This window comes from Capra hircus, chromosome 1, assembly GCF_001704415.2.
Source record: "Capra hircus breed San Clemente chromosome 1, ASM170441v1, whole genome shotgun sequence".
NCBI classification, from domain to species: domain Eukaryota; kingdom Metazoa; phylum Chordata; class Mammalia; order Artiodactyla; family Bovidae; genus Capra; species Capra hircus.
In genome coordinates, this window is record NC_030808.1 from 64,058,752 (window position 1) to 64,086,557 (window position 27,806).

The 27,806-nt window shown below is 44.8% G+C and overlaps 1 protein-coding gene across 4 annotated transcripts; it reads left to right on the plus strand.

Moving 5' to 3' along the window:
• On the plus strand, positions 619 to 27,806 carry PLA1A (phospholipase A1 member A). Of its 4 annotated transcripts, XM_005674959.3 has the most exons (11): positions 625 to 773; positions 9,519 to 9,720; positions 11,496 to 11,673; positions 12,191 to 12,299; positions 13,816 to 13,917; positions 16,353 to 16,442; positions 18,178 to 18,345; positions 19,721 to 19,810; positions 23,417 to 23,525; positions 26,593 to 26,757; positions 27,343 to 27,806. In XM_005674959.3, the coding sequence occupies exons 1-11, from the start codon at positions 701 to 703 to the stop codon at positions 27,425 to 27,427; spliced, it is 1,371 nt and encodes a 456-aa protein (XP_005675016.1). In that variant the 5' UTR covers positions 625 to 700; the 3' UTR covers positions 27,428 to 27,806. The 4 variants fall into 4 exon arrangements, with proteins under 4 accessions (XP_005675018.1, XP_013818188.1, XP_005675016.1 ...); XM_013962734.2 differs by lacking the exon at positions 27,343 to 27,806 and having other exon boundaries at positions 622 to 773; positions 23,417 to 23,529; positions 26,593 to 26,681; XM_013962724.2 differs by lacking the exon at positions 18,178 to 18,345 and having other exon boundaries at positions 27,343 to 27,765.

Here is a 27,806-nt window from a genome sequence, read left to right on the forward strand (position 1 = left end):
TGGTTCCAGGCCAGCTCTGCCACTTCCAGCAGCACCCTCTCCTCTCCATAGGTCATTTTCTTTCTCTATTTCTTGGTTCCTTTATCTGTGAATTTAAGAAGCTGAACATCTCTTCTTAGAGGTTGGACTTACTTGTAGCCTCAAGATTCTATCAAGAATAGTACTCTCAGAGGCCAGTTTCATCTTCTTTCATTGTTTCTGGTAAATGTACACTAAACACATACTGTTGACTCAGCTCTGTGCTGGACACTGGGGACTGAAAAATGAAAACAGAAGGTCTTTGCCCTCAAGCTGTTCAGAGTCCTTCTAGGGGAATAAACATATCCACAGATGACTCCAGGACAATGAGGGTTTGTGATTGCTTAGAGATGAAAGACTTCTGCCTTGGGTTTTACTAACATTTTATAATGAGAAGTGGGAGAGGTGCAGGAAATTGTTTCCTGATGATGTTTGGTTCAGAGAGGAAGGACAATGTGTTTCAATGTCCCTTACCTTAAAAAAAAAAAAGTATTTATTTTCATTGAGAAGAAACAGAAAAACTGGGTAAGTTAAACAAAGAGGGAGAGTTTTCTTTTACAGGTCATGAGGCCAGTTAATGATTAGTGAGACCCAAGTGGGTGTTTGGTGAGAGGCTGGGTTATGCGATCTCTTTGTCATTAGAGGTCAGTTCTACACCAGCTCTGAGACTTCCAGCTCGGTGATGCCCCCAGACTTCTGGGAGAGATGCTTCTGGTTGTGGGGTCTCCTTTTGTGGCTCAGTGTTGGAAGTACAGGTAAGTTGGGGGCCAGGTCCTTGGGTGAAACTTCTTTCAGTCAATAATTCTGTTTTTTTTCATGCCATCTATTTATGCAGCACTAACCTTTGGAAGGTCCCCTGTAAGTCCTCTCCTGAGATGAATTTAAAAGAGGGAGGAAAAAACCTTCAATCATAAGGGGAATGACGGCACGCCCTTAAGTCATAAAAACTAAACTTCTTCTAGCTGTTTTACTCATTTTTCTAAAATCTACATTACTCCTTTTGACCTTGCGCAAGACAAGAAGAGTTTAAGGAAATAAATGCAATTAACTCCAAAATATGATTCATTTCCACACTATACATACTCACTGTTCCAAGATGTATTTAATTTTAAAATCAAAATTTTCCAAGCTAACAATGGTTTTGTCATTGAGATTGTTAGAGGTTTTTTCTAATCTTGCTGACCCAACTCAAGCTCAGGTTTGTCATCCCTCCTGGTAGGACTATGATAATTAGTCTGTTAAGTCACAGATAACCTGCAACCTTTAGCGCAATTTCCCTCCGATGTGAAAACCCCACCCACCACTCTCCCTTGCTTAATATAGCAAATCTAAACTCTCCTATGGCGTAGACAGTCCGGGAAGAGTGAAGATCCCCTTCTCTGACCAGCAGTGGCATCACCCTTAGAAAGCTCCCTTTCCCCTGCCCCCAACAGCTGACTGCTCTTCTGTCACCTCCACAAGACATTTAATTCTCATTCCCCAGCTTTACAACGTGTCTGTCTGCCTTCTGCCTGCAGTTGCTCATACTACCTTTTCTGCTCTTCACGTCTTCCAGGAAAGCTTCCATGATTGATACCACCCTTGCAGTACTGCTTAACCCTTCCCTGCCTCCATGGGTGATGTTGAAAAGGTCTACTTACTTTTATGTGTGTGAATGTATGTGTGTTAATCACTCAGTTACGTTTGACTCTTTGCAACCCTATGGACTGTAGCCTGCCAGGGCTGTCTATGGGATTCTCCAAGCAAGAATACAGTTCCTTCTGCAGGGGATCTTCCCGACCCAGAGATAGAACCCAGATCCCCTGCATTGCAGGTGGATTCTTCACCATCTGAGCCCCCAGGGAAGCCAGTTTTATGTGTGCTTTTTCCCTAACTCAGTCATATATTTGTGTGTGTGAGTGTGTGTGGGTGTATAAAGTGATCATATATCTTGTATTGTGAAGTGGCTATTTATATACTATACACTAGATCTAAAAGGATGTATATCTTATACATTTTTGATGAATGTGAGAAAAAGTGCCTTATAAGGAGGTTATAACTGTTGATTAGTATGTGGGCATGTTTGTTTCCCCATCTCTCCACCAATATTTTGTTAATGTTACCAAATGTTTTTCATATTGTCAATCTCATAGGAAAAGCAGTATAACATTATTGCCTTAATTTTTATTTTTTATTACAATTTGTGTTTCTGATGTCTTGTTTAAGCAATCTTCTTATAATCTTTCATGTTTTCTTCTAAACTCTATGGATTTAAATGAAGATCACCAGGGGCAAATCTTTTAGTCATGGGGTATTTTTTTCCTATTCCCATGGGGTATTTTTAAATATGATGTTGAATTTTATTTGCCAACATTTATTTTAATTTTTGCATATATTTATTATTTTGTATATTTGTTCATAAAGGAAACTTATCTATCATTTTCTTTTCTTTTATTGCCTTTCTTTGGTCTTGATGGTGCTGCTACTAAGTTGCTTCAGTCATATCTGACTCTTTGCAACCCTGTAGACTGTAACCCACCAGGCTCCTCTCTCCATGGGATTTTCCAGGCAAGAATACTGGAGTGGGTTGCCATTTCCTTTTCCAAGATGATTATAACTGCAGGAAATAAGTGTGTTCTATGCAACAGTTTTATATTGGGTTGGCCAAAAAGTTCTTTCAGCCTCCAGAAAAATCCAAATGAACTTTTGGCCAACCCAATATAAGATAAAGGTTATTTATGATTTATAGATTTTGTGGACTTCTCAAATAAAACCATCTGGCTCTAGCACATTTTATGGTGAGAGAAGACTCTTGATTACCAATTCAATTTTTTGTGTGTGTGTGTTTATTAGGATTTTTATTTCTTTCTGATTCAGTTTTAGGAAATTATACTTTTCATTGCTGTTAAGTTTTCCAATGCATTTGTCTATGAATTTTTAAGAATGTCTGTTATACCTAATGTTTTGCAGTTTTGCTATCACCTGTCTAGTATAGATGCATTTTTAAAAAATCTTGCTCATTACCCTGAGTTTAACTTTTGATTAGAGAAATCATATCTTTTTTTAGTTATAGAAATTATTTGCAGCACAACTTCTTTTCCCATCCTCTTGCCTTAGAGAACAGCCACTAGATAAATGTTGGAGCTTCTCCATGTATTGCCTGTACTTTTTAACTGCACTTTCTTATTAAAAAGCTTCTTTGACTTCTTCTGTACTAGACAATAGTGTACTGATTATATTTTTATTTCGATGACATTTTCATTTCCAACTTCTAATTAGCTTTTTTTTTTTTACTGTATATCTTATCACTTATGCCTATATGGCACCCCACTCCAGTACTCTTGCCTGGAAAACCCCATGGACAGAGGAACCTGGTAGGCTGCAGTCCATGGGGTCGCTAAGAGTCTGACATGACTTAGCGACTTCACTTTCACTTTTCACTTTCATGGATTGGAGGAGGAAATGGTAACCCACTCCATTGTTTTTGCCTGGAGAATCCCAGGGACGGCAGAGCCTGGTGGGCTGCCGTCTATGGGGTCACACAGAGTCGGACACGACTGAAGTGACTTAGCAGTAGCAGCATGCCTATTTTATTTAATAATTTCCTATACTCTGTTTTAATGTTTGTCCTTGTATATAATCTCAGCTTACTCATTTTAAACCTTTGTCAACAATTTCTTAAACTTTATTTCACCTGGATTGAATCAATGATTCACTCATTGACAATCTTTGTAAATGTTTGATGTCTTTATATATTTGTTTGCAAGCTTTTTTAAAAATAAATTTGTTATTGAAGTACAACATATATACAAAAAAGTACACAGATTATTAATACACATATTAATGAGTTTTTAGAATGATCATCCAGATCAAGAAAGAAAACATCACCCATTTCTTAAAACCCATTGCCCATATCCCATCTTAATACATCTGCTCCAAAAGTAACTATTACTTTGACTTCTAACACAATAGATTCGTTTCACTTTAATTTTCAGTCTCTCTTCATCTCTGTGTCTTCCTTCCTGAGCTCCCATCTTTGCCCTCTCTCCTTTGGGGGCGGGGAGGGCGTTGTTTCAGCTTCTGTTAGTGAGGCTTTGTCTTTCCATCTATCTTCCTCCATAAAAAGCTATTGCCCCAGTAAAAAGTTTCTGTGTGTGTTATTTTTAGTTTCCTTTCTCGAGCTGGGAAGTCCTTCTCTCCATTGCTGGCTACAGATGGGTCTTCTCTACCCCTGACAGAGCACTTTGGACCCCTCAAACCTCACAAACCTGAATTCTTACAAACACTGCCTTCTCCCAGACCTGAAACCCAGAACCGTTTTGCAATTCTGTTCTTGTTCGTGGAGATATTCTTTTTACATTTGAGTTTGTCTATGTCTCTTTCTCTCTGTCTCTTTTGGGTATTCATCTGTGACTACACTTTGGTTGAAGTGGTGCATGCACTGGGCCATGCTCCATAGCCTTGAATGATGGACAGTTTAATTCTTTAAAAAAATAATAAATTATTTTTATTTATTTATTTCACTGTGCTGAGTCTCAGCTGTGGCATGTGAACTCTTAATTGTGACATGTGGGATACAGTTCCCACACCAGGGATTGAACCCAGCCCCCTGCATTGGGAGTGTGCAGTCTTAGCTACTGGACCACCAGGGAAGTCCCTGAACAGTTTCATTCTATCATCTGCAAATATTGGCAATTTTTCTCCCCTTTTTCAAACATCATAACTTTTATCCTATTTCATTATCTTGTTTTACTAGCTAGGACTAGAACTTCCAGTCCAATATTTAATCAAAGCACTGATAGCATACATTCTCATGTTCCCAGTTCCAAATGGAATGCTTCTAACATTTCACCAGTGAGTATAATTGTTGCTATAGGCTTTCGGTAGATAGCCTTCCTTTCTTATGTTAAGGAATATTGGGTACTGAATTTTAGCATTTTTCCCCCTACATCTATTGAGTTGAGCATATGTTTTTTTTTTTCTTTAATGTGCTCACATGTGAATTACATTAATATATTTTCTGATGTTAAGCCATCTTTTCATTTCTTAGACTAAACCCTTCTTGGCCATGATGTATTTTTAGTTCTTGTTACCCTTGAAGGGTTTGATATTTTATCTAGGCTTTTTATGTCTATGTACAATAGTGAAACTGGCCTTTAGTTTTCCTTTCTCCTTCTTTATTTGTCCAGTTTTGACATTTTGGCTATTTTCATAGAATGAGTTTGGATTCTTTCTCTCCTTTTCTATTCTCTGAAATAGTAAGATAGGAATTGACCTGTTGGTGGAATTTCTATGTGAAATCTGTCCTGATATAGTTTTTTGATGAATAGATTTAAAACTACTGTTTCAATTCCTTTATGTTATAGCTTTAGATTTGATTTTCTGTTTTTTTTCTTTCTTGACTAAGTTTTAGTAAGCTATTTTTCTAGGAAATAATTAGTTTAGGGAAACATCTGTATTTTTAAACTGTTGGATGGGTGTAAATATGCTCCTTTGTGGTTTAAAAAAATTTGCTGTGTTTACATCCCCTTTTAATTCTCTATATTATTTATTTGTGACTTCCCTCTTTTTTACTATGTCTTATAGAGAGTCCTGTGGATGGAGGAGCCTGGTGGGCTGCCATCTATGGGGTCACATAGAGTCGGACACGACTGAAGCGACTTAGCATGCATACATACCTTGGAGAAGGAACTGGCAACCCACTCCAATATTCTTGCCTGGAGAATCCCAGGGACAGAGGAGCCTGGTGGGCTGCCATCTATGGGGTCGCACAGAGTCAGACACTACTTAAGTGACTTAGCAGCAGCAGCAGCATCAAAAGTACATCTTATTTTTTTAAGTACATCTAGTTTATTATCCTGTTCAAAGAACTACTTTTTGGTATTTATTGTGTGTGGCAAGTACTATTCTATAGTAGAGTGAACAAAATAGATAAAATTCCTCCCTTCTTTGAACATATCTTCTAATGTGGGAAAATTAATAAGCAATACATTTAATAATAAACTGGTAAATAAAAACTTGATTAGGTGATAATTGCTATAAAAATAAATCAGGATAAACAAGATTCAGAGAATGGAGGTGAGGCACTTAGTTTGTGTGTTGTGTTCAGTCATGTCTGACTCTGTGACCCCATGGACTGTAGCCCACCAAGCTCCTCTGTACGTGGAATTTTTCAGGCAAGAATACTGGAGTGGGTTGCAATTTCCTCCTCCAAAGGATCTTTCTGACCCAGGGCTGGAACCTGCGTCTCCTGTGTCTCCTGTATGTAGACAGATTCTCTACCAGCTGAGCCATATGTTTCGGGCACATAGGCAGATGGCAATTTAAATGGGGGTTAGAGGAAAGGAGATGACATTTGACAAGCAAAGACTTAAAGCAGAAGTGGGAATTAGCCACGTGGATGTCTGGAGAAAGACATGCCAGGCAGAAGGAATGCCCAGTGCACAGAACCTCCAACAGGAACCTGTCTAGAGTGAGGAAGAGCTAGGAGGACAGTGGCTGGAACAGAGGAAGCAATCGTGGGGCAGGAGAAGGCTCCTCAGGAGGATGGTCTAGATATTTAGGGCTTTCTTCCATTGTTGGGACTTCGGATTTTATTCTGAGTGAAATGCCTTGGTGGCTTTTGCACAGAGATGTGACATGATTTAATTTACTTTTCTAGCTGCTGCTGCTGCTACTAAGTCACTTCAGTCATGTCCGACTCTGTGCAACCCCAGAGATGGCAGCCCACCAGGCTCCACTGTCCCTGGGATTCTCCAGGCAAGCACACTGAGTGGGTTGCCATTTCCTTCTCCAATGCATGAAAGTGAAAAGTTAAAGTGAAGTTGCTCAGTCGTGTCCAACTCTTAGTGACCCCATGGACCGCAGCCTACCAGGCTCCTCCGTCCATGGGATTTTCCAGGCAACTGTGCTGCAAATAGGCTGAAGAGGATGAAGGCAGGAAAAGCATTGCAGGCCACATCATTTTGAGAAATGATGGTGGTTTAGACCAAAGTGGCACCAGTGTAGGTAGTGAGAATGGTTTAATTCTGAATATTTTGTTCTGAGGATTTACTTACCATTTGTCTGGGGGTGGGAGAAAGCAAAGTGTCAGATCTCTCCAGGAAGGTGGACCTGAGCAACTGCATGGGCTGAATTGCTCCCGATGACATTCTTATTCATTTTTTTCTTTAATTTCAATTACTTCCTTTGTATTTATTTCCCTACATTTTATTTGCAATTGCTGTAGTATTCTTTCTCAATTTTCTGACTTACAAGATTAACTTACATGATCTGTATCTTTCCCCATTTCCCCCTCATATTTGCATTTAAGGTTATATTAATAGCTATCAGTCTAGTACTGTTTTAGTTACTTTAACTCAAGTTTTGATATTGCATTGGTTTTATTGTCTTTAGTTTTTAATATTCTCTAATTTCTATTGTGATTATTCAACTCATTCATTACTTAAAAGGGACTTAAACTTAAAATCTCCAAATGTATCTTTAAATAATTTTGTTATTGATTTCTAATTTTTATTACCGCTTATTTATAACATTGTCTGGACTATATTGATTCTGTGATGCTTGTTGCGCCTTGCTCTGTGACAAACTATGTTTGCTACATGACCAATAGTGCAATGCAGTCATGTATGTGGTTCAGGTCTCCTGTTCAAGTAGAGGCTTTTCATCTTTTCTTCCAAAAATTAGGGGAGGCAGATGAGGTGGTCAAGTCATGACAAATCTATCTTGGGTCATAGGAGTGCAAGTTGCCACAGGCTGAGGAGCCTGCACTGTCAGAGTGGGCTTCACTGCAGGGGTGTCCGAGGCCTGGCTGGTGAGAAGGGAGATGCAAGGGGACTCTGGGACCAGGCCTGGGGCTCAGATGCAGAGGTGAGGAAACCGCTGCTGGCATGCTGCAAGGGTGGGGCGCCCACATTCTGCTCACAGTACTATGGCCCACTGCACTGCAGATCCACAGGCCTTCTGTACATGCTCCCCAGTTACCTCTGAAGGCAGAGAACTATTCCAGAAACCTCAGAGAGCTGTCTTCCTTGTGAAGAGGGCTGTGCAAATCAGTTTGCAACCTAGACCTGTCTTCTGATGTTGCAAATGGCTTTGGCCTGTGGTAGGAATGTGAGGTTGCTGCTAACACTACCAGGAGTGGGGCCCTGTGGCCACTCGGTGTATGCCCTGCCGCTCCTGCCAGTCTCTTTCTGTGAGACAGCTGGGTGTTGGAGGCCCCCCTCTTTATCACAGGCATGAGAGGGGGCTGTTGGATCTTAAAGATAGGCCAGATTTTCAGCTCCCTGGGATGCAGGAGTTACAATATGCTGCCATTTCAGTTCAGTACTGTAGAAGGCCCTCCTTCAGTGACCTTGACTATAAAATACCCTATTTAAATGTACCTGTTGGAAGGCACTGTTGAATACATGTAGCTCATTAAAGGCCTTCTCTATCACCTGGGCAGCCACGTGCTGGGCACTGCAGGCTCTGGAGTGGCTCTGGACTGCTCCTAAGGACAAAAGGTGATTAGTGAGAAGTGATCACTCTGGGATGGGATGAACAGACCAGAATAAGCCTAGTCCCCAGGGCAACTGTTCATTTTATAGTCCAGGGTTCTTTTCAGAAAACTGTATTATTTAGTCAGGACTGTTGTAAGAAAGTGCCAGAGATGGTAGCTTAAACAACAGAAGTTTATCCTCTCACACTTCTGAAGGCTGCAAGTCAGAGATTAAGGTGGTGGTAGGGTTTGTTCCTCCTGACTGTTCTGAGTGAAGGATCCATTCCAGGCCTCTCTCTTTGGCTTGGAGATGGCTGTCTACTCCACGTCTTCACGTCATCTTTCTTCTTTGTGACCAAATTGCCTCTTCACCTAAGGATATCAGTCGTATCAGATAAGGGCCCACCCTATTGGTTTCATGGCCTTCCCAGGTGGCTCAGTGGTAAAGAATCTGCCTGGCAGGAGACACTAGTTCCAACCCTGGGTCAGGAAGATCCCCTAGAGAAGGAAATGGCAGCCCACTCCAGTCTTCTTGCCTGGAAAATTCCATGGACAGAGGAGCCTGGCAAGCTGCAGTCCATGGGGTTGGAAAAGCGTCGGACATGACTGAACACACACTCAATGGCTTCATTTCGATGTAATTACCTCTGCAGGGACTCTGTCTCCAAGTAGAGTCACATTCTGAGGTTTTAAGGATTAGTTAGTTAGTTCAACACATGAATTTATGGGGGGAAGGGGACTCAATTTAGCCATGACAATATCCATTTCATCATGGCCTTTAATCTTCTCTAGTTGAACAATATTTTATTCTTCTCTGGTATCTTATCTTTACATAAGATAAAAAATCTGTGAAAAATAGTCATAGATTTTGGTTATAGAAGTGATGCCTTTAATAAATGAGTCATTACCCTTACTGATTTATGATCAATCCCTGTAAGCCCCTGTTTCTTTCTTTCTTCCTTTCAAAAGCACTTTTCTTCTTTTTAAGAACAGATGACCTCACCTTTGAAGTTTCTTGGGTTTTATTTGTTTTTTCTTCTAGGGGATGCACCTCCTACCCCACAGACGAATTGCACTGACTTCCAGAATGCCAATCTCCTCCGAGGCACCAATCTCAAAGTCCAGTTTCTCCTCTTCACTCCTTCGAATCCCAGCTGTGGGCAGCTAGTGGAAGAAAGTAGTGACATCCAAAATTCTGGGTTCAATGCCACTCTAGGAACCAAGCTAGTTATCCATGGATTCAGGTGGGAGCCAACCAACCAATAAGATCACCTCTGCTAGGAACTAGAAAATGACCCTCATGCCACAGGAAGTTAGTGGGGAGCAAGAGGAGAAATGGATTCATTGCCTGTCACAAGTCCCCTTGTTCACCTTCTGCTGGCCTTGAAGAGGTCTCATAGCAACATGAACACACAATGTGTTGCTCTTTCTTATTGGTCACATATGTTATTCCTCTGCTAAGTCTCATCTATATACTCTCAAACAGTAAATATGAATGACCCTGGATAAGTAGCACATGAAGCCTCGATTTCCAAGCCTGAATAAAAGGGAGGCTGTAAAAATGGTCTCAGTGATCCTTTCGTCCCTCAAGTGTGGGTTGCATGATTCATTTCAGCCAGTGAGGTCACAGGCTTTGTGCAATGTAACATCATGGTGTTTTTACCCAGGGTTTTATTTCCTCTTCTTCACTTCTACCTGGGTTTCACAACATAAGAAACTTCCACTTCCATCATTCCCAGAGATTAGTGTTTCTCAGGTACTACACCCTTCTTCAATTTCTTTGATGAGCCACAGTCCAACTTTTGTTGTAATATATAGTCTCTGGGTCCCAAATCAATCACCATCCTTCCTTCCAACATCTCCTCTCCAAAATTCACCAACAATGCCAAAGACAGTAAAAAGTTGCTGGGAAGAGAAAGGGAGAGAATATGGAGAAACAGTAGCTAGAACAACTGAAATTGGGGAGGACCCAGTGAAGAGGTGGACAGTGAGACACTGCACAAAGGATAATTGTTTCCTTATCTCTGGCTGGGTTCTCCCTGCCTCTCAAACCCCTGACCCCAGGGTCCCAGCCATATCCTCCCTTAGGTATTCCCTCCCACTCTTGGGCCAAAGTCTCTCCTCTGGCAAATCCTGCATTCAGCCACCATCCGCGGCTCAGCCAGAGACACCTGTGACCCAGAGATAGCTGATGGAGTGGAGAGCTCTGAAGCCTTGCTATGCTGTCTGTTCCAGATGCCCCCAGGCCATATTCCCTGGTGTGCATCCGGGCTGGGCTCCTCTGTCCACATGAGCAAGCTCTGTGCCATGGAGAAGACTTCTTTCCCATTCCCAATCTCTTAGGAAAGCTTTCTGAAATTTTTCCTCTTCTTCTTTTCCTAGAAAAGTCCTATTATACTCTAAGTTCTAGAATAATAAAGAACATATCTCATTTTTCTTTATTTCTCAGAAAGCACCCAAGACATTGCCTGGCCCATTTGTTGCCTGAAGGGTGAATGCATGAACAAGTAAATGGAAACATCCCCAAGGAAGGTGTCTGTATTATAGAGTGAGAATTAAGATTGCAAATCTTGAACTCTAATACACAAAGCTATCTTTTCTTTCCCATGAGTAACACAGGCAGGGTCAGCACATGTGGTCCATGTGATTTATGCATTGCACAAAGGTACCTGGCTGAGGGCCAGTAGGGCTGAACTCTGACCTGAGCTCTGAGCCCTGGCCCAAGGCTACGTCCACCTGGAACAAAGGTACCTCTTTACAGTTTACCCACAGGCTCCACAGGTGCAAGCAGGAGCCCTGCTGACTTCAGGATTATGTCCTCCTCCTGCTCAAAGAGCTGTAGGATTTAGTGCTCGTATTTCCCTCCACGCCCACCACACACACACACACACACGCACACACACTTGTGACTTTTTTCCTCTAGATTTGTTCTGTTTGTAGAAATGTCATTGTAATTTCCATGACAATGAATATTGACTTGGAAGCTAATTTTCCTAACCTTTCTTGGCCCCACATCTAGGGCTTTAGGAACAAAGCCTTCCTGGATTGATAGATTCATCGGTGCCCTTCTGCGGGCAGGAGATGCTAACGTGATTGCTGTGGACTGGGTGTATGGCTCCACAGGTGCCTATTTCTCAGCCGTGGAAAATGTGATTAAGCTGGGACTCGAGATCTCTCGTTTCCTCCGTAAACTCCTGGTAGGTGTAGAAGACCTTAGGGTGAGCTCTGGCTGCTTATGGGGGAGCGAGAGCTAAGGAAGAAAGAAATAACACATGAGGAGGAGCTTTAGGGAGGAAGCAGAGCCACCGGTAGTCTGTGGGTCTTTGGTTCAGATCTCACCTTTACCACTTACTGTGTTGACCTGAGGCGGAGTTTTGAACCTCTCTGAGACTCTAGCTGCTCCTCTGTAAGATGCGCCGCTGCATGTTACATCGGGGGTGCCGATAGCTGGCCCTTCTATGCCTTCAGGAGGAAATGGCTGTGGTCATGCCTCACACACCTTGGGCACCAAAAGTGAATGGGTTGTCCAGGTGGGAAGCCCAAGGAGAGGGCAGGTGATTAACCGGGTGAGATTCTGCACTTTCTCCCCAAAGCATGTGTGGCTGGTATGTCACGCCCAAGACCTTCTGCTTCTGATGCCTCGGAGAAAATTGTTACCCTTGTAACAGGGGCTGGGGTGGCCCAAATGTAACTCACTGTAAATGCCTGTTCTAGGCGCTGGGTGTGTCAGCGTCCTCAATCCACATCATCGGCATCAGCCTGGGGGCCCATGTAGGGGGCATGGTAGGACATTTCTACAATGGCCAGCTGGGACGGATCACAGGTAACATTATTCCCTGCCCATTCTCTCAGGTTTAGAGAGAGAGAGAACATGCCTGGAAGAGCATTTGCTAAGGCAGGCAGAGGGAAGTGTGTTGGGCCTTTGTTCTTAAGATCAAGTCATTGATCATCACTAAAATTTACCTATTGTGGCCATTTTGGATAAGATGGTATTGTGTTGTTACTGCATGATCTCTAGTGTCAGTGTTAGAGGCCATCTATTTCTTTCTGAGCCTCAGTTTCTACAACTCTAAAATGGGTTGTGACAGCTCCTATCTTCTTGGCCACTGTGGAAATCACCTTTACACAGTGTTTCTAAATAGTTGCACAGTGCTGGGAATTTTATGCTTCAGGAACTACCCTCAATCAGTAAGGAGTCAGAGCTGTATGGTAAACACTCTGGCTTCCTAGCACTTCAGTGGGACAATTCTGAGTTGTGTTTTGCTGAGTCCTGCAGGGGGACCCCAGTGGGATGAGACTCAAAGTGATAGTCTAGTCATTTAAATTGTCTTTCATTCTCTGGCTTTTTTCCACTCCCTCATGATGCTTTCTGTGCATGCATGCTAAGTGGCTTCAGTCATGTCTGACTCTTTATGACCCCATGGACTGTAACCCGCCAGACTCCTCTGTCCATGGGATTATCCCAGCAAGAATACTGGAGTGGGTTGCCATTCCCTTCTCCAGGAGACCTTCCCTATCCCGGGATTGAACCTGTGATTCTTATGTCTCCTGCATTTACAGGCGGATTCTTTACCACTAGCACCAGCTGGGAAGTCAATGCTTTCGGTGATTTTCTCCCAAATAAGCTACTTGCACTTTACATACTTGTCTCACAGTCTGCTTTTTGGGTGGAATAGGGAGGGATCCAAGGTAAGGCTGGGAGAGAGTAACATTTACTTCACTCTATCATTGTAAAGGGGCTTCCCAGGTGGCATTAGAGGTAAAGAACCCTCCTGCCAATGCCGGAGATGTAAGAGATGTGGGTTTGATTCCTGGATCAGGAAGATACCTTTGGAGGAGGCCATGGCAACCCACTCCAGTATTCTTGCCTAGAGAACCCCATGGACAGTGGGGCCTGGTGGGCTACAGTCCATGGGATCACAATAAGTTGGACACAACAGAAGCAACTTAGCATGCATGCACACACATTGTTGTAAGGACTAGAATGTGTGAAGTTGCCCAGCACAAGGCCTGGCAAATAGTAACTACTCAAAACATTATAGCCATTGTTATTACTATGTGAGGATGAATATTACTGACATTAACCCTTACCAAATGGTTGGGGTTAGCAAGTTCATTTCAGAGCCAGAAGAACTGGGTCATGAAGAAGTTAGAGTTCTGTCTACTCAACAGATTAGTGTTCCCTGGAAAAGGTGGTCCTGAGCTAGTTCTCTCACCTTTGGGTCCTTGTTGGGGGATTCTGATCCGAACTATAAGGGTTGCCTGTGTAAGTGTGCAGTGGATCCATGAGAGTTCTTGTGGCTGAGATGACAGGGCCCCTGACATGTCTGTCCTTGCAGGCCTGGACCCTGCTGGACCGGAGTACACCAGAGCCAGCCTGGAGGAGCGTCTGGACCCTGGGGATGCCCTCTTCGTGGAAGCCATCCACACAGACACAGACAGTGAGCTGGGGGGTTGAGGGGCAAATGAGCACAGGGCAGAGGCTAAGAGGCTGACATTTATTGGAGTGGCCCTAGGAGGAGACCCTTCCCCTCTGAGCTTCTGTGGCAGTGAGGAGTTTATCAGCATGATCTCCAAAGTCTCTTCCAGCCCTATCTTGCTCTGGGACTGAGATGAATGATTTTATTTTTAGCCAGCATGAGACAGAAGGATTCTCACTTGTGGACCAAAACTGTTTGGTCATGAGTCTCACTCTGATTCAACACTATGCCTCATCTGAGGTAGTGTTTGGAGGGCACTTCTGCCTGGCAGGCACATGGGAAAGTCAGGCTGCTTTTTCAGGGTGAACATGCCTCACCCCGGGACACTGGGGCATTCCACTCCTGGGGAAGATGCTCGGGCCTATCAGAACTTCTCTCCTTCCCAGGAGATGAGGCCAGCCCTCAGTCCGGTGAAGAATGAGAATTGCTGCCTCCAATAATGACAGGCGCAGGCAAGAACCCCCAATTCTGAATCCATCATAACCAGCGGGCACTCCTCCTCATTTCTACTCAATGTCAAATGCCCACAGAGTCTAGTGCCAGGCCCTGTGTTCAGTGTGTTGGGTACAAGAGGAAATTGCATCTGTCTCTGACCGCAGAGTTTGCAATTCAACTGAGAAACGGCCTTGTCTCTTACCATTTGGCTAGAAGCCTTTTTAGCATCCAAAACTCACGGATTCATGATTCTAGATGTTCATGTAGTCATGTAACTCAACCCTCTTTTCTACCTCTGTTTCACAAATAAGAAAACAAAGTCCATAGCCCTCTGCTTAGTTATTAAGTTAATTAACCATGTTAATTAACAATGTTAACCCTTTACTTCCCTAAATTTGCTAAATAGGTGACCCATTGGTCTCTATTTACTTGTCCTAGGCCTCTCAGTCCCCCTCAAATTTGTAGCCACTACCTAATAGGATAAAAGAAAGTTTTTATTTTTATGATAAAAAAATAACTTCCATTTATTCAATGAGTCTTGATTGATCTATGTAGCAGGCACTAAGAATACTGCAATGCCCAGGGCACCACATGGAACTTGCAGGCTAATAGGGAAAGCATTTGTTCACTGATTTGTTCAATAAATAAGTATTTGGTACTAACATAGGTGCCGTAGGGCAGGGAGAAGACGGGTAAAGGCCCTGCCTTAGTGGAGCTTGCATACAAGTCAATAGACAAGATAATTCTACCTCGCAATAATGGTAATGAGGGATATGGGAGAAGTGTGTGTGACTTGGCAGGGGGTGCGGGGTCTACTTCAGGTAGGGTTATTGAGGAAAATCTGTCCAAGGAGGTGATGTCTGAGGTGAGATTTCATGGATGAGAATGAGCCAGCACTGGAAAGAGCTGGGAGAAGACCATTATAGATGGGGAGGACAGCCAAAATGAAAGCCTTACGGTGGGTGAGGGCAGGAAGGAGAACCATGTAGTTAGCACGCAGCAAGTGATGTGATGAGAAAGTGGAGCAGGACCAGACTGGAGATGGCAGGGAGTTTACATCTTATTCTACGATCAGTGAGAATAGGGCAGCGATTTGGATTCCTTTAAAAGGTGACTCTGCTGGGCAGAGCATGGACTGCAGGTGGGCAGTAAAGGAAGGCCCTTTGGAAGGTGTTTGCAGTGGTGGCCTGGATGAGGGGGTGATAGTGGCTGGGCAAAGGTGGTGGGAGTAGAGATGGAGAGAAGCAGAAGGATTCAAAATATATTATGGAGGTGGAACTGACCTGACAGATGATGGGCAAGGAGGCATTCTAGGTCATCACTTACACCCTGGATAGATGATGTCAAACCAGTAATACACACTCCACTGCTTCCAACTGTGACAGATAATATGAAGGAGAAAGTCATGGTTTTTGGCAGCTCAATTGGACTGATTTTGAGGGGTCAGATATCGTCACACTGATGGGATAAAGGCTACTACCTCACAAACTCATCTCTTTGTAGTCAGGTTATATTTCTTCTCAGTCATAGAAGCACAAAAGCATGCAAGAGACTGGAAATGTGGTCTCACATATATATATCTGAACTGTTACTTTAAGTAAAATAGAAACTATTCAACAAGTAAACTTACCAAGCTTATTGTAACATTTACTGATTCATAAAAACTTCAGGGATATTACTTAAGGGATATTTTTCTTGATTTTATTAGGCAAATATGAGTATCTTCTTATGAATTTATTCTTAGCTTCCTTTCAGCATGACAAAACCTCTTAGAAAACCATCTAAGGGCTAGTTAGTTCTGTCATCTTCTAGCATTTAGGAATAAGTGGGCCCCCATTCAGCACAGAGAAGGGGTGAGTACCCAAGGTCAGACTTCAGGCTCTGCGGCCAGTAGGCCCTGCTATGGGACCTGGAAAATAGCCCCTGAAGGAAGAGGGTAACAAGGTTCTGCCTTCTTGCAGATTTGGGCATTCGGATTCCTGTCGGACACGTGGACTACTTCATCAATGGGGGCCAAGACCAGCCTGGCTGTCCCACTTCCATTTATGCAGGTCAGAAAGCCAGAAATACTCAATGTTTGGCTGCTCCAGAGACTGGACTTTATCAACAGGTTTCGTGTTGAGTCAGCCAGTGTGAGCCACAGGAGTCTTCCTGACAGTATCCTCTGCTATGTCCCATCGAGCTTACTCAGCACTTATTGAATGGATGTTTATGGAGACAAGGAATTCTAGGGGAGGACTGCCTGAAATTAAAAGATTGCTCCATATTTAGGTTCTCTCCCTACGTCTTAGCCCCTACCATCATCCACCATCCCTCAAGCCAGTAACCTCTCTTCTTCCTGGGCCCCACTTTGTGGCAGAGTCCACACTAGCTACATCCTTTGCAGTGCTGCGTTGTGTCAGAACCAGGCTGATGCACCCAAAGCTAGCTAGCTGAAGGTTCAGTTCACTGCACAACCATTTCCCCAAACTAACTAAATTTAAGTTCTCCAAATTTGCTTTCAAGATAATCTTCTTGAATACATTCAATGAATATACATATCTTCTCTTCTAAGTTCACTCTTCTGGAATGTTCTTTTTGTATATATTGATTATGTTCTTAGCATAATTTTAAACAATTTTAAATTTATCAAAAGCTAAGCATTAAGGGTTGTTTAGTCTTTTTATATTCTTCTCATGAATGCAGCTAACCTATCAACAGTTCATATGGGAGTTTTGATTTCTGAATAGTATGTTTTCCTGCTTTACCAAAATTTTTTCATTTTAAAGATTCTTTTGACAGTCGTGTTGAGTAACCACTAATCCAGCTTATCAAATTCACTGATTTTCCAAATCATGTTTCTCTTAATAATTCATAATTTTTTCAGCAATTCTGATCAGATTGGATGGTTTGATTTTAATGGCTTTTGAAAATTTCTTTGCATTTTAGTTGGTCACTTTCAATTTTCTTCACAATTGAGAAGAAAAAAACAACAATTTTTTTAAACACAATTTGAGAAGGGTTTGGTTTGTGTCTTCCGGCTCCCTGTTGTAGCTAGAAGGGAGTTTGGCCATGGACAGTGTCCCAACTATGGGGGAAGGGAAAATCCGCACGCGGCTCAGGCTTGGTGAGGGGGTCCCAAGGTGAAGGTAGAGTATGAAGACCTTAAATGCTGGAGTTATGGCTCACTATGGACCTCCTAGCCCAAGCAAATTCATTCAGTGTGAATTATCACAAATTTTAAAATAGTCAACAACAACAATAACAAGAAACCAAGTGTTTGTTGTGTTGGGACATTTGGCAGATTCAGTGTGTCAGTCATTGGGTTGGCTTTCATAGATGGACCATGAGCTGCTGCTGACTCCCTTGATTGTCTCTTTGTTGGATTGGGTTTAATGAGGTTGAATAAAATTGGTTGTGTGGGTGATGCTGAAGAAGGCAAAAATGTGCAGACCAATATCCATTTTGAGAAGGAGGGTCAGGATTGCCAACTCTTCATATGCTCCCATCTTTCAAAAGAGAATCTGCATGATCATGGAAGAATGGGTCTCTAAGTAAGCAATTTTATTGGTAAATTAAGCTTAGTTAAAAGAAAAAAAAAAGAATCACTTCAAAAAAGATTAAAAAGAAAAATGAGAGTATAGTAACCATGTTCATCAATATTTCAAAAATGTGGCTCGGGGGGATATCCCATGTATTTATAGCCTGTTGGACTATAACATTCAATAGAGTTACAGTAAGTAGCATGGAGGGAGTTTCCAGGTGTCTTGAACTGAAACCTTGGTTGTGTCTTTTGGCCTTGTTCAGGCTACAGTTATCTGATCTGTGATCATATGAGGGCTGTACACCTCTACATCAGCGCACTGGAGAACTCCTGTCCACTGGTGGCCTTCCCTTGTACAAACTACAAGGACTTCCTTGCTGGACAGTGTCTGGATTGTTTCAACCCTTTTCTTCTTTCCTGTCCAAGAATCGGTAAATGCTCCTCCTTTGACTCCCTCTGACAACTTGGGGAGAGTTCAAGCCTTGTCACCTCTTCAAGTCCTCACCTCCCATGGTCAAAAAGTCTATTCGAGTGGGGTAAAGAAAATTTAAGTAATGTTCAGAATTCAGCTAGAAGGTGTTCTCACCTAGAAGGTGGCCTTTAGCTTTCTGTGTCCCACCCCCCGCCCTCTGTAGTGCTTCCTGATGCCGTATGCACCATTCACAGGCACAGAGACCCTGACCCGCAAGTCCACCTCAGCGTGTTCTCCATCAGTGTGGTCCAGATCCCCTGCACCCACTCTTGGACCTGATGCACACCATAGTCTGTGCACCATGGTCTTCCGTACTAGGCCAGCCATTCTCCAGTTCCTGATAGGCTTGAAATCCAAGTGCTGTGGGGGAAATCCCTAAGACTGGCATACATTGCCTGCCTTAGAGGTGTGAGGCCACGTGCCAGCTGGAGGGGTTCCTAATTACTGATTGACCTGGACACATTCCTGGAGGATCCAGGCTAGTCTGGAGAGAATGGCTCGGGAAGGTTGAGGGATCCAGCCTCAGCTCACCCTGTGCAGATCATTGTTGTGAATATCCTGGGGTTATCCAGCCTGAAGGGTTCCAGAAAAAACTCCTGGGTAATGTGTGGTTGCTTCCTCTCCTTCACTCTCCCACTTCCCATCCCCCAGCTGCCACTCAGAACTGCAGCAGTCTGCCATTGCTTATATGAATGAAATGAAGATCAGCTTGACAAAGTGTTAAAGTAGGCGTGGTTTCCCATTATAAAGCAAAACAACATTACTTCCTGCTCATCAGGCATATGTCACTGTTTCCCACGCATGTGATGGACCAGATGGTTAACAACCACTTTACACTCTCTGCTCAGCCTCATCTCCCACGAGATTTTCCTTTTTTTCTAAACACCTCAGGGATGCTAACTACTCATACTTCCAAGAATATTTTTCATGTTTCCTCACCCAATATCCCTTTGCCCAGACTTATACTTTCTGCTTGGAAAGCCCTTCTCCAACTTATCAATCACTATTCTTCAGCTCAAACACTTCCTGTGCTCCAATGCACAGGATACAAATACCACTAAAAGAACTGTCATATAGATTGTCTTGCAAGTTGAAGACATCATTTCATAATTTCACATAAATACCCCTTGGGAGTGGGCTAGATAATCTGAAGAATGTATTTTCTGGCTACTTGTGTGTTTATCCCTGTCTGGATGGAGTTGCTGTATTCCAGGACTCACCACAGTTGTTTGTAGAATGAACGGGTGCATGAATTCATCACTAAAAGGCTGGGTGCCACTGAACCCTGAAATGGCCTCCTCAGGGCCCTGCTGTCTTTGCTTCTTTATCTCCAGGGCTGGTGGAACAAGGTGGTGTCAAGATAGAGCCACTTCCCAGGGAGGTGAAGGTCTACCTGCTGACCACTTCCATGGCTCCGTATTGTGGTGAGTGGGGAGGAACGCCCTGCTCAGCTTTGCCAGTGTGCTGACCTGCTGGGTCCAGGCCTCCATCTTGGGCTGTGTCCAGCCCAGCGTGGTAGCCAAAGTGGGAGGTGAAGAACTGGGGCAAAAAGTCATGGAAAGTGACAGGTGGAGGGCAGCATCTCCGGGGCTTAGATAGAACCCAAACTTATCAGAGCCAGCCCAAATCATTGCTCTCTGGATAAGAACCTGGGGGCATCTTATCTTTCGGTCAGTATACTGACCTTCATTCCTCCCACCCCGCCATGGAATCCTGCCCTCCAGGGTGGGCTCTCTCTCTAGGGTGGTATTTGGGAGCATCTTTTGGGTTTCTTCTTCCTGCATACATTTCCCCCTCCTCATTGTCCACCCTGCGTGTCTCCACTCTAGCAGCCCTCCTACGTCAGGGTTCATGAGGAATAGTGAACCTTCACATATATATTTCAACTGTTTACTGTGGCTCCTAACCACTGCATTTCATTGACGCTAAGATGCCGGTGATCGTGAATGATGATTAATGTGAGAGAAAAGGGAGTCTTAGAATCTATAACATCAATTAAGGGCTGAACCATCCTCCTTCCAATGGTATTTGCATCTTATCTAGGTTGGCTATACTTCCTAATTTTTTTTTTTTTATCCTGGAGTCCTGTCTGCTTTATTGTGTGTTCAGAGTAGAAGTATGCTGGTTTGGGTGGGAAATTATACGACCACCCTAATTCTAAATGACTTTTTGATCACTGGTGTCTGGGCTGGTTGTTGGAGGGATGTTTGTGGCCATACCTTCCTGGTAGTAGAGCGCCTGAAGTTCAGGCTCTGTGGTCACCCAAACCTAAATTGTTCTCGAATTCTCCATTTACCTGCTATGTGATCAGGAGTTCCTTAATCTTTCTGAACTTCTACATGCTTATGCGGCAAACAGTACTTATTGCAAATAATTAATTATGAGGATAAAATGAAATACATGGCACACAGGCAGACGCTGCACAGTGACTGGGTTCAGTGAGTCATAATTCCCTTCCCTCCGACAATGGGAAAATTTGGAAGCTGAGATGAGGGTGTTGGTAACTTCATTAGAGAGAATTCATGGCTACTTCTTAAGAAGAAAGTGGGGGGCTTTTCACATCCATCCTCTCATCTGACAACCCAGCCCTGAGCAGTGATGTGCCCAAGGCTCCGTGGGAGGGTGAAGAAGCCAGGATTCAACTCCGGTCTTCTGTCTTCAAAATCTTTACCCTGTCCACGCCATCGCTGCTTGCCTCCGCACTCATATCTCTGCCCCCTCTTCCGAGAACCTGCTCTTTTCAGGCATCTTTCTCAGTTACTCTTGGGTCCTTGCCGCCGCTCAGAGGTCAGCCTGAGGCAGGATGCTTTCTCTGGGTCAGAGGCAGGGCTGCAGGGACCCGACTTCTCATTCCTACTTCCAGCTCCAGGGCAGCTGTTGGTGCCTCCTCCCTGCTGGACAGCCAGGGAGCCTGAGGCACACATGAAGGCTGAAGGCATTTTTAGATCCCTGCTGAGGGGAATTCACTGAACCAGACTTTTTCTGTTTCATATTTGTTGTGAGATCCCCTCCCCATTCCCCCAGAAGTATGGCTATGTCTGTTCAAAGACCTCAGAGGGGCCTGCATCCTCTGAGCCTTCCATTCTGAGCATCAGAGATGGGCCCCTCCTCTCCTGGTGGGAGGGTATGTGTCGCCCACCTGGTACCCCACCTGACATCCATCTCATCCACTCCCAGGTCATTGTGGCACCAAGCTCCCACTCTCCAGCACTCTTGACCTGCCTCGGCCTCAGCACTGCTCACCAGGACAGCTGTCACCCTTGGCTTCTGCCAGGCAGGTGCCAGCATGGACAGAGAATCTGCTCCCAAAAAATCATTTTTCCAAAAATACTATTTTTCTCTTGTAGAGCAACATTTCACCCAAAGTGTTTTCTCTCCATCACCCCGTTCCTCACAGTGTACTATGAGGTGATGTTGGGGGTTACTGATTCCACATGAAGGAAGTGAGGCACAGAGAGGTTTGATGACTTAGGCAAGACAACACAACTGGTAAGTGGCAGGGCCTCACCTTGGATCCAGTTCTCCTGGCAAACCTTCCAGGGCTCACGTTCTGTTGCCCTTGTCACGCCCAGAGCAGGTAGGAATTTCACTACCAGTTCCCATCCACCAATGTTAGCAGACCTGGCCCTCCTAGGGCTTCCAGAGTAATCAGAGAAGAGAAAAGCAGAACCTTAGGAAACTGTCTTGATCACTGATACCTGCTGGTAAAGTGATATATCCAACTCAGCACAGAGAATTAGATTCCTAAAACTATGTAAGGTAGACTTTTTTTTTTCCCACATTTTGATTATCCACTCCTGTTCAGCCCTTGCCCGTCAACATAACACTCTGCATCCACAGTAAACAACTAAGAAAGAGAGACGGGGGACGCGGCAGCTGCTGTTCCCCTCTATGGAGGGGCAGAGTGCAGTGCTCTCCTATCTTCTTGTGGGTTCTTGGCAGGAGTCCGGTTGCTAACCCCATGAGCCCATATGGATCACATCATTACTTCAACTTGGGCTGTCTCCCTAAATCCACTTAGCCCCTCCTCCCAATAATCACCCATAAAACATAACAAATGAACAAAGAACGGGTAGGGCAGAGGTGAAGGACTACCTCTCTAGCTATGTCCCAACCACCAAAGGAGTCTGTGAAAATGCTCAGAGACCAAAGTCACAGCCAGGTGCCGCCAGATGGGCTTACCCCTTATTGAGGAAGGGCTAGGGTGTTGGGGAAGCTGCAATCCTTCTTAACCTCTCTTGACAGAGGGACCGCAGACCCAGGGGTATCACCATGAACCAGGCTGCTCACCCACTCTGTGCAGACAATACCAGCTTTGAGAGCCCTAGTTTCAGTGCTGCCCAGGAGGGCGGCCCCCAGCCACCACAGGGAGGGCCCCCAGCCACCACAGGGAGGGCCACAGTCATCTCCTGCACATATGGTGGATTTCCTAACACTGTGTGCATGCTAGGGGGGAGGGGCATTGCCAAATTTTATGAGTTAATTATTTAGTATAAGATAGACACCGTTTGGTTTTCAGAATCACACCATCAGGATAATGTTGCCAAACAGAGAGGAGAGGCACATTCTAGGATTACAAGTAATAATGAAAACTATCATGTACTGAATGATTCCTAGGCACAGACTGTCTGAGGACTTTATATGTATTAACTCATTTAATTCTCATTCAGAACTGTGAGGTATGTAATTTTGTTATCCCAATTTACACTTGGCAACAGAGGATGATATAGTTAAGATAGCATCACTGACTCAAAGGACAAGAATCTGAGCAAACTCCAGGAGACTGAAGGACAGGGAAGCCTGGTGTGCTGCAGTCCATGCGGTCTCAAAGAGCAGAATGCAACTGGGCAGCTGAACACAATTTAGACTTGAGGAAGCTGAGAACCTGTGATGAGAGGTAACTGTGCCCAGGCACACAGCTGCTAAGTGTTAGAGTGAGATTTCTAACTGCTGTGCTGCTCTCTGGGATGTTTCATGTATTGCACCCACTGACCTCTGGCCCAGCTGTCTGCTCTGCTTTGGTTTCCCAGTGTATCACAGCCTCGTGGAGTTTCACTTGCAGGAGCCAAGAAAGAAGGACACCTGCATCACAGTCACTTTCCTTAGCGGCAGTGTCACCTCCTCGGTCAAGATCACCATGTACGTAAGTGTCCCGCACGGCTGGTTTCTCTCCTTCTACATACACGCATCCCAGGACATGCTCTGTGTGGTCACTGATGGGTGGGCGGAGCCAACTGGGCCAGGGGTGGGGGTGAGGGTGGCACCTACCGCAGATGGACCCACAGACACATGCCAGGCAACTGTTCCAGGTTCAGGATGAGTATTGGGCCCAAGAAGAGTGTATTCAGACAATAGCAGGCAGGCAGCAGTAAGGGAACATCCCAACAGGGGGTGAGAATGTGGGAACTAGGCCCCTGACAGGACGTTGCGTCAGGAATCCAGGCAGGGGCATCAGAGATGCCAGCAAGTAGGAGGACCTCGGCCATTGGCCCAAGCAGGGCTGGTGAGAACCTGGGAAGCCCCTACTCCTGGATGGAGGGATGGGGGGAGTGGGGAGGGAGCTATCAGTGTGGGTTACCGGAGAAGACTCCCAAGCAGTGGGTAACTTAGCCAGGGAGTGCCAGGTAAGGGCCAGTGGGGTTGATGCCCAGTGGCACCAGTCCCTGGAACTGGGGCTGATTTTCCTCCTTTGTGGAGTCACACTTGAGCCAAGCAGCTGGTGGGACCAGGCTTGAGGCAAGCAGGCAGAGAGCCTCAACTGTAGGGAGCTGCAAGCCTGGCAGGGGACAGCAACTCAGCAGCTGTGGTGCATGTTTCTTTAAAAAGCCATTGATTAGTTACTCACAAGCAGCAGGAAGCAGACTAACCAGATAAATCTCTGCCTCAGTCAAGGTTTAGTCTGGTAACTAGAGCCCAAGCCAGGCAGTCCAACAGAAGGAATTTAACACAAGGAGCTAATTACAAATATGTTGGGAGAACTGAAGACCCAACAGAGGATGGGGAAGCAATGCAGAGCTCAGCAATAGCAGTCATTCACACTCCAGGGCCACAGGGACAAAGCCAAGTGGTGCTGGTAGAACCAAGTAGGGATCGGGGGTGGGAAGGGTGAGTGATTGGCAGGAGCTCAGAATCACTGCCTGAAGCAGCCTCCCACTCATGCCTGGGAACCTGAGGAATGTAGCCAGCAGGAGGGGTGTAGTGCAAACAGGGGTGTGATCAGTGCCCATACCTGCAAATGCACAATTGTCAGCAGTGACAGGGGCTGTGAGAACAAAGAAGATGGAGCCTGACTAAGTGTGGAGAAACAGTGTTTGAGTAGAGTTTTGAAGGTTTGGGAGGATCCTTCCCCCCAGCCCATGGGTTCGTGAGATGTGACCCTGGAGGCAGTGGTATCAGGCATGGGGACAAGAGGCTGGGGGGGCTAGTCAGGACCAGACCGTGCCACCCCTGGAGGACAGGGGAGGGACCTAGGGTTTTATCCTGAGAGCAGTTTGGAGAGCTGCTGGAAATTTTAAACAGGAGAGCGACAGGATCAGATCTGGGTTTGGAAACACTTCTCAGGCTTCAGGGATGCAGATTAACTGTGCTGTCAGGGAAGATGAGTTTCCTCTTGGAGGAGTGCACGTCTACACTACCAAACACTCTGCCACCAGGCAGGGTTCCAACTCTCCCAGGCCACACAGCACAAGACAGCAGGCAGTCAGGACCCCGACACAGACCTCGGGTGCCCACGTAAGCCTTGCAGATTATACAGCTGAGTAATTTTCATTAGATTAGTTCAAGATCATGTTAACTTCTACAAATGGGTTTCTATCACCTCTCCAGCCCACCTCTCTGTTGGGTAGATGAGCCAACACTTGCAGAAATCATGATAATGACTGGCTGATTGTTAGAATCACCTGGAGAGCTTTAAAGACTGCTGACAGCAAGCCCCAGCCCAGACCAGTCACAGAATATCCAGGCATGGTCTCACCTCCTACACTTTGAGAAGCTTCCTAAGTAATTGGAATGGGTATCCAAAGATTTCTTCTTCTCCCCAAAGAGACTTGCATTACTGTTTTGAAAAACATGATTACTTCAATTCCTTGGGTTTTGTTTCCTCTTGCAGAACAGAAATTGAAAAGAAGGGAAGGGGGTTTATGTGTGGTCTTTCCCCTACTTTTTATAAATTTGTGAAACCCCAAGATTTCCTTCCAATTAGAAAATGGACCCAGGTCAAGTCCCCAGGCCACCGCAACTAGTCCTTCTAGTTTCCAAGCTTTCCATCCAAGCAGCCTCTTAAAGTGAACAGTTTGGTTATTTTTCCTCTGAAATAAACACTTTTGAAATCAAAAGTAAAAAAAATGGAATAGCTTTTATACAAAGTTTTATGGGATCTTCCTCAAAAGGACAAACAAACTATAACCTGGGTTAGAAAGTACACACAGAAGACATTTCCTCAGCACACAGAGGCCAGAAAGGAAAGGGAACCATGCTCGGCTTAGACAATACCCAATGGCATTCTGAGGGGAAAGCAGCACCCTTGGGAGCTCCCTCTTTCTCACAGTCCCTCTTTCTGAGCCCAGAGGAGCCTGCCCCTGAGGGGCAGCTCAGGGCAGGGCACAGGGAGCAGGGGCTGAGGCTCAGACCTAGGGCTGGGTGACACCAAAGCTGCAGCCGGAAGGAGACCACACCTGGACTCCACCCCAGCTCTGATTGGCCTCAAGGCCTATTACTCTTGCCTGGGAAATCCCATGGACAGAGGAGCGTGGTTGGCTACAGTCCATGGGGTCGCAAGAGTCAGACATGACTGAGCGACTTCACGTTCACACTTTCACACGTTCACACTCAGTCTGAATAGAGAGAGTAGTCTTCACGCAAAATTCTTAGAACTCAACATCCTGGAAGAGGCCTCGACCTGAGAGTAAATATCTTCACTAACCTGAATTTAGATCATCACTAACTAGGACACTTACCCTGATGTGTAAATCCTGGAGCTGCTGTTTTGCTGCAGGATCCACCTGTTTACTTTCAAAACTCAGCACCTATTTTTCGCTTCATGTTCAAAGCTGTGGGGTGCAGGCAAGGTGCTGGTAAGGATGATGCAGAGGACTGTGTGCCCACCTCCCAGGAACTAACTGACCGGGCTACCCACAGAGCCCATGGGAGCCAAGGGGAAGCCAAGGCCAAATGTGTGACAGTAAGTGACTTTCCCTTTCCCTTCCAGACCTAAACAGCAGCGTGTTGGGAAAGGAGTCCTAGCTCACCCCAGCCCTCAGTGCCAGATACACCAGGTGAAGCTCAAGCTTCAGGCTTCCCACCGGGTTTGGAAAAAAGACCAGACGACCATCATCGGGAGGTTCTGCACTGCTCCTCTGCCTGTCAATGACAAGTAAGCCCCAGATCCACCCCACCCCAAACACACCCACCAGGACCAGGCTGAGCTCAGATATGACACTTGTTGAGGTACAGTTTCATCATGAGGATAAGCTTCCTGATGGGGAGATGACAGAGACCAAGGGTGTCCTGAACTTCCTGCAGGGCCATCTTGGGTTGGGATGCTAAGAAGCCAAAGAGGGTGGACTTTAATTCCCCATTCCCACTTTAATATAAGGAACTCCATTTTATCTGATATATATGTCTTATGTATCTGTTCTATTTAGTTTCCTCTGTAAAGTTTTATTGAAACAAAGGTTGCTCATTCCATACTTCCCCTTCTCCAGCCTCTGCTGGTCACGGTCATGGGTGTGAACACGGAATTCTTCTCCCCTTAGCACCACCTCTAGCAGGCATTTAGAGTATGTCTTACCACACCTGGCCCTTGGAGGACAGGCGTGGACTCCTGTAGTAATCTTCTCAGAGATGATTGTAGACCTGACGTCAGTGAAACACAAGATCTCACAATTCTGAACCTTCTCTCCTGACCAGCCAGGAACCTGCCCTGAGCACACACCCTCTTGTTTCTCTTCTTTTGCAGCAAAAAGATGGTCTGCTTACCTGAGCCAGTGAACTTACAAGCAAGTGAGACTGTGTCTCATGACCTGAAAATAACCTGTATATAGTATACGGGCAGGATGCATCCCCCTGGATTGGGAGTGAGGGATAATGGGCATTCAATTTATTCTAAACCATTAAGACTAAGAAAGAATGCAGAAGTCTTGTTTACTTTCTCCATAATTAGCCACCTTAGAGGGGAGAGAGAGGGCTCATTTTACAGAGCTTTATCTCCATTGTCAGTTGAAAGAGTTTTACAAAGATACCATTTCAACCTTCCTATTCATGCTTAACTACAATTGCCCCATATGCTTGGACAACTGTACCTAGGATTCAATAGAAACATATACAGGAGAAATACCTTTTTTTTTTTTTTCAAAATAAAACTATGGAATATCTGAATCATTCAATTGTTTTATTGGAATGAAATTCTGTTAGGTACAAAAA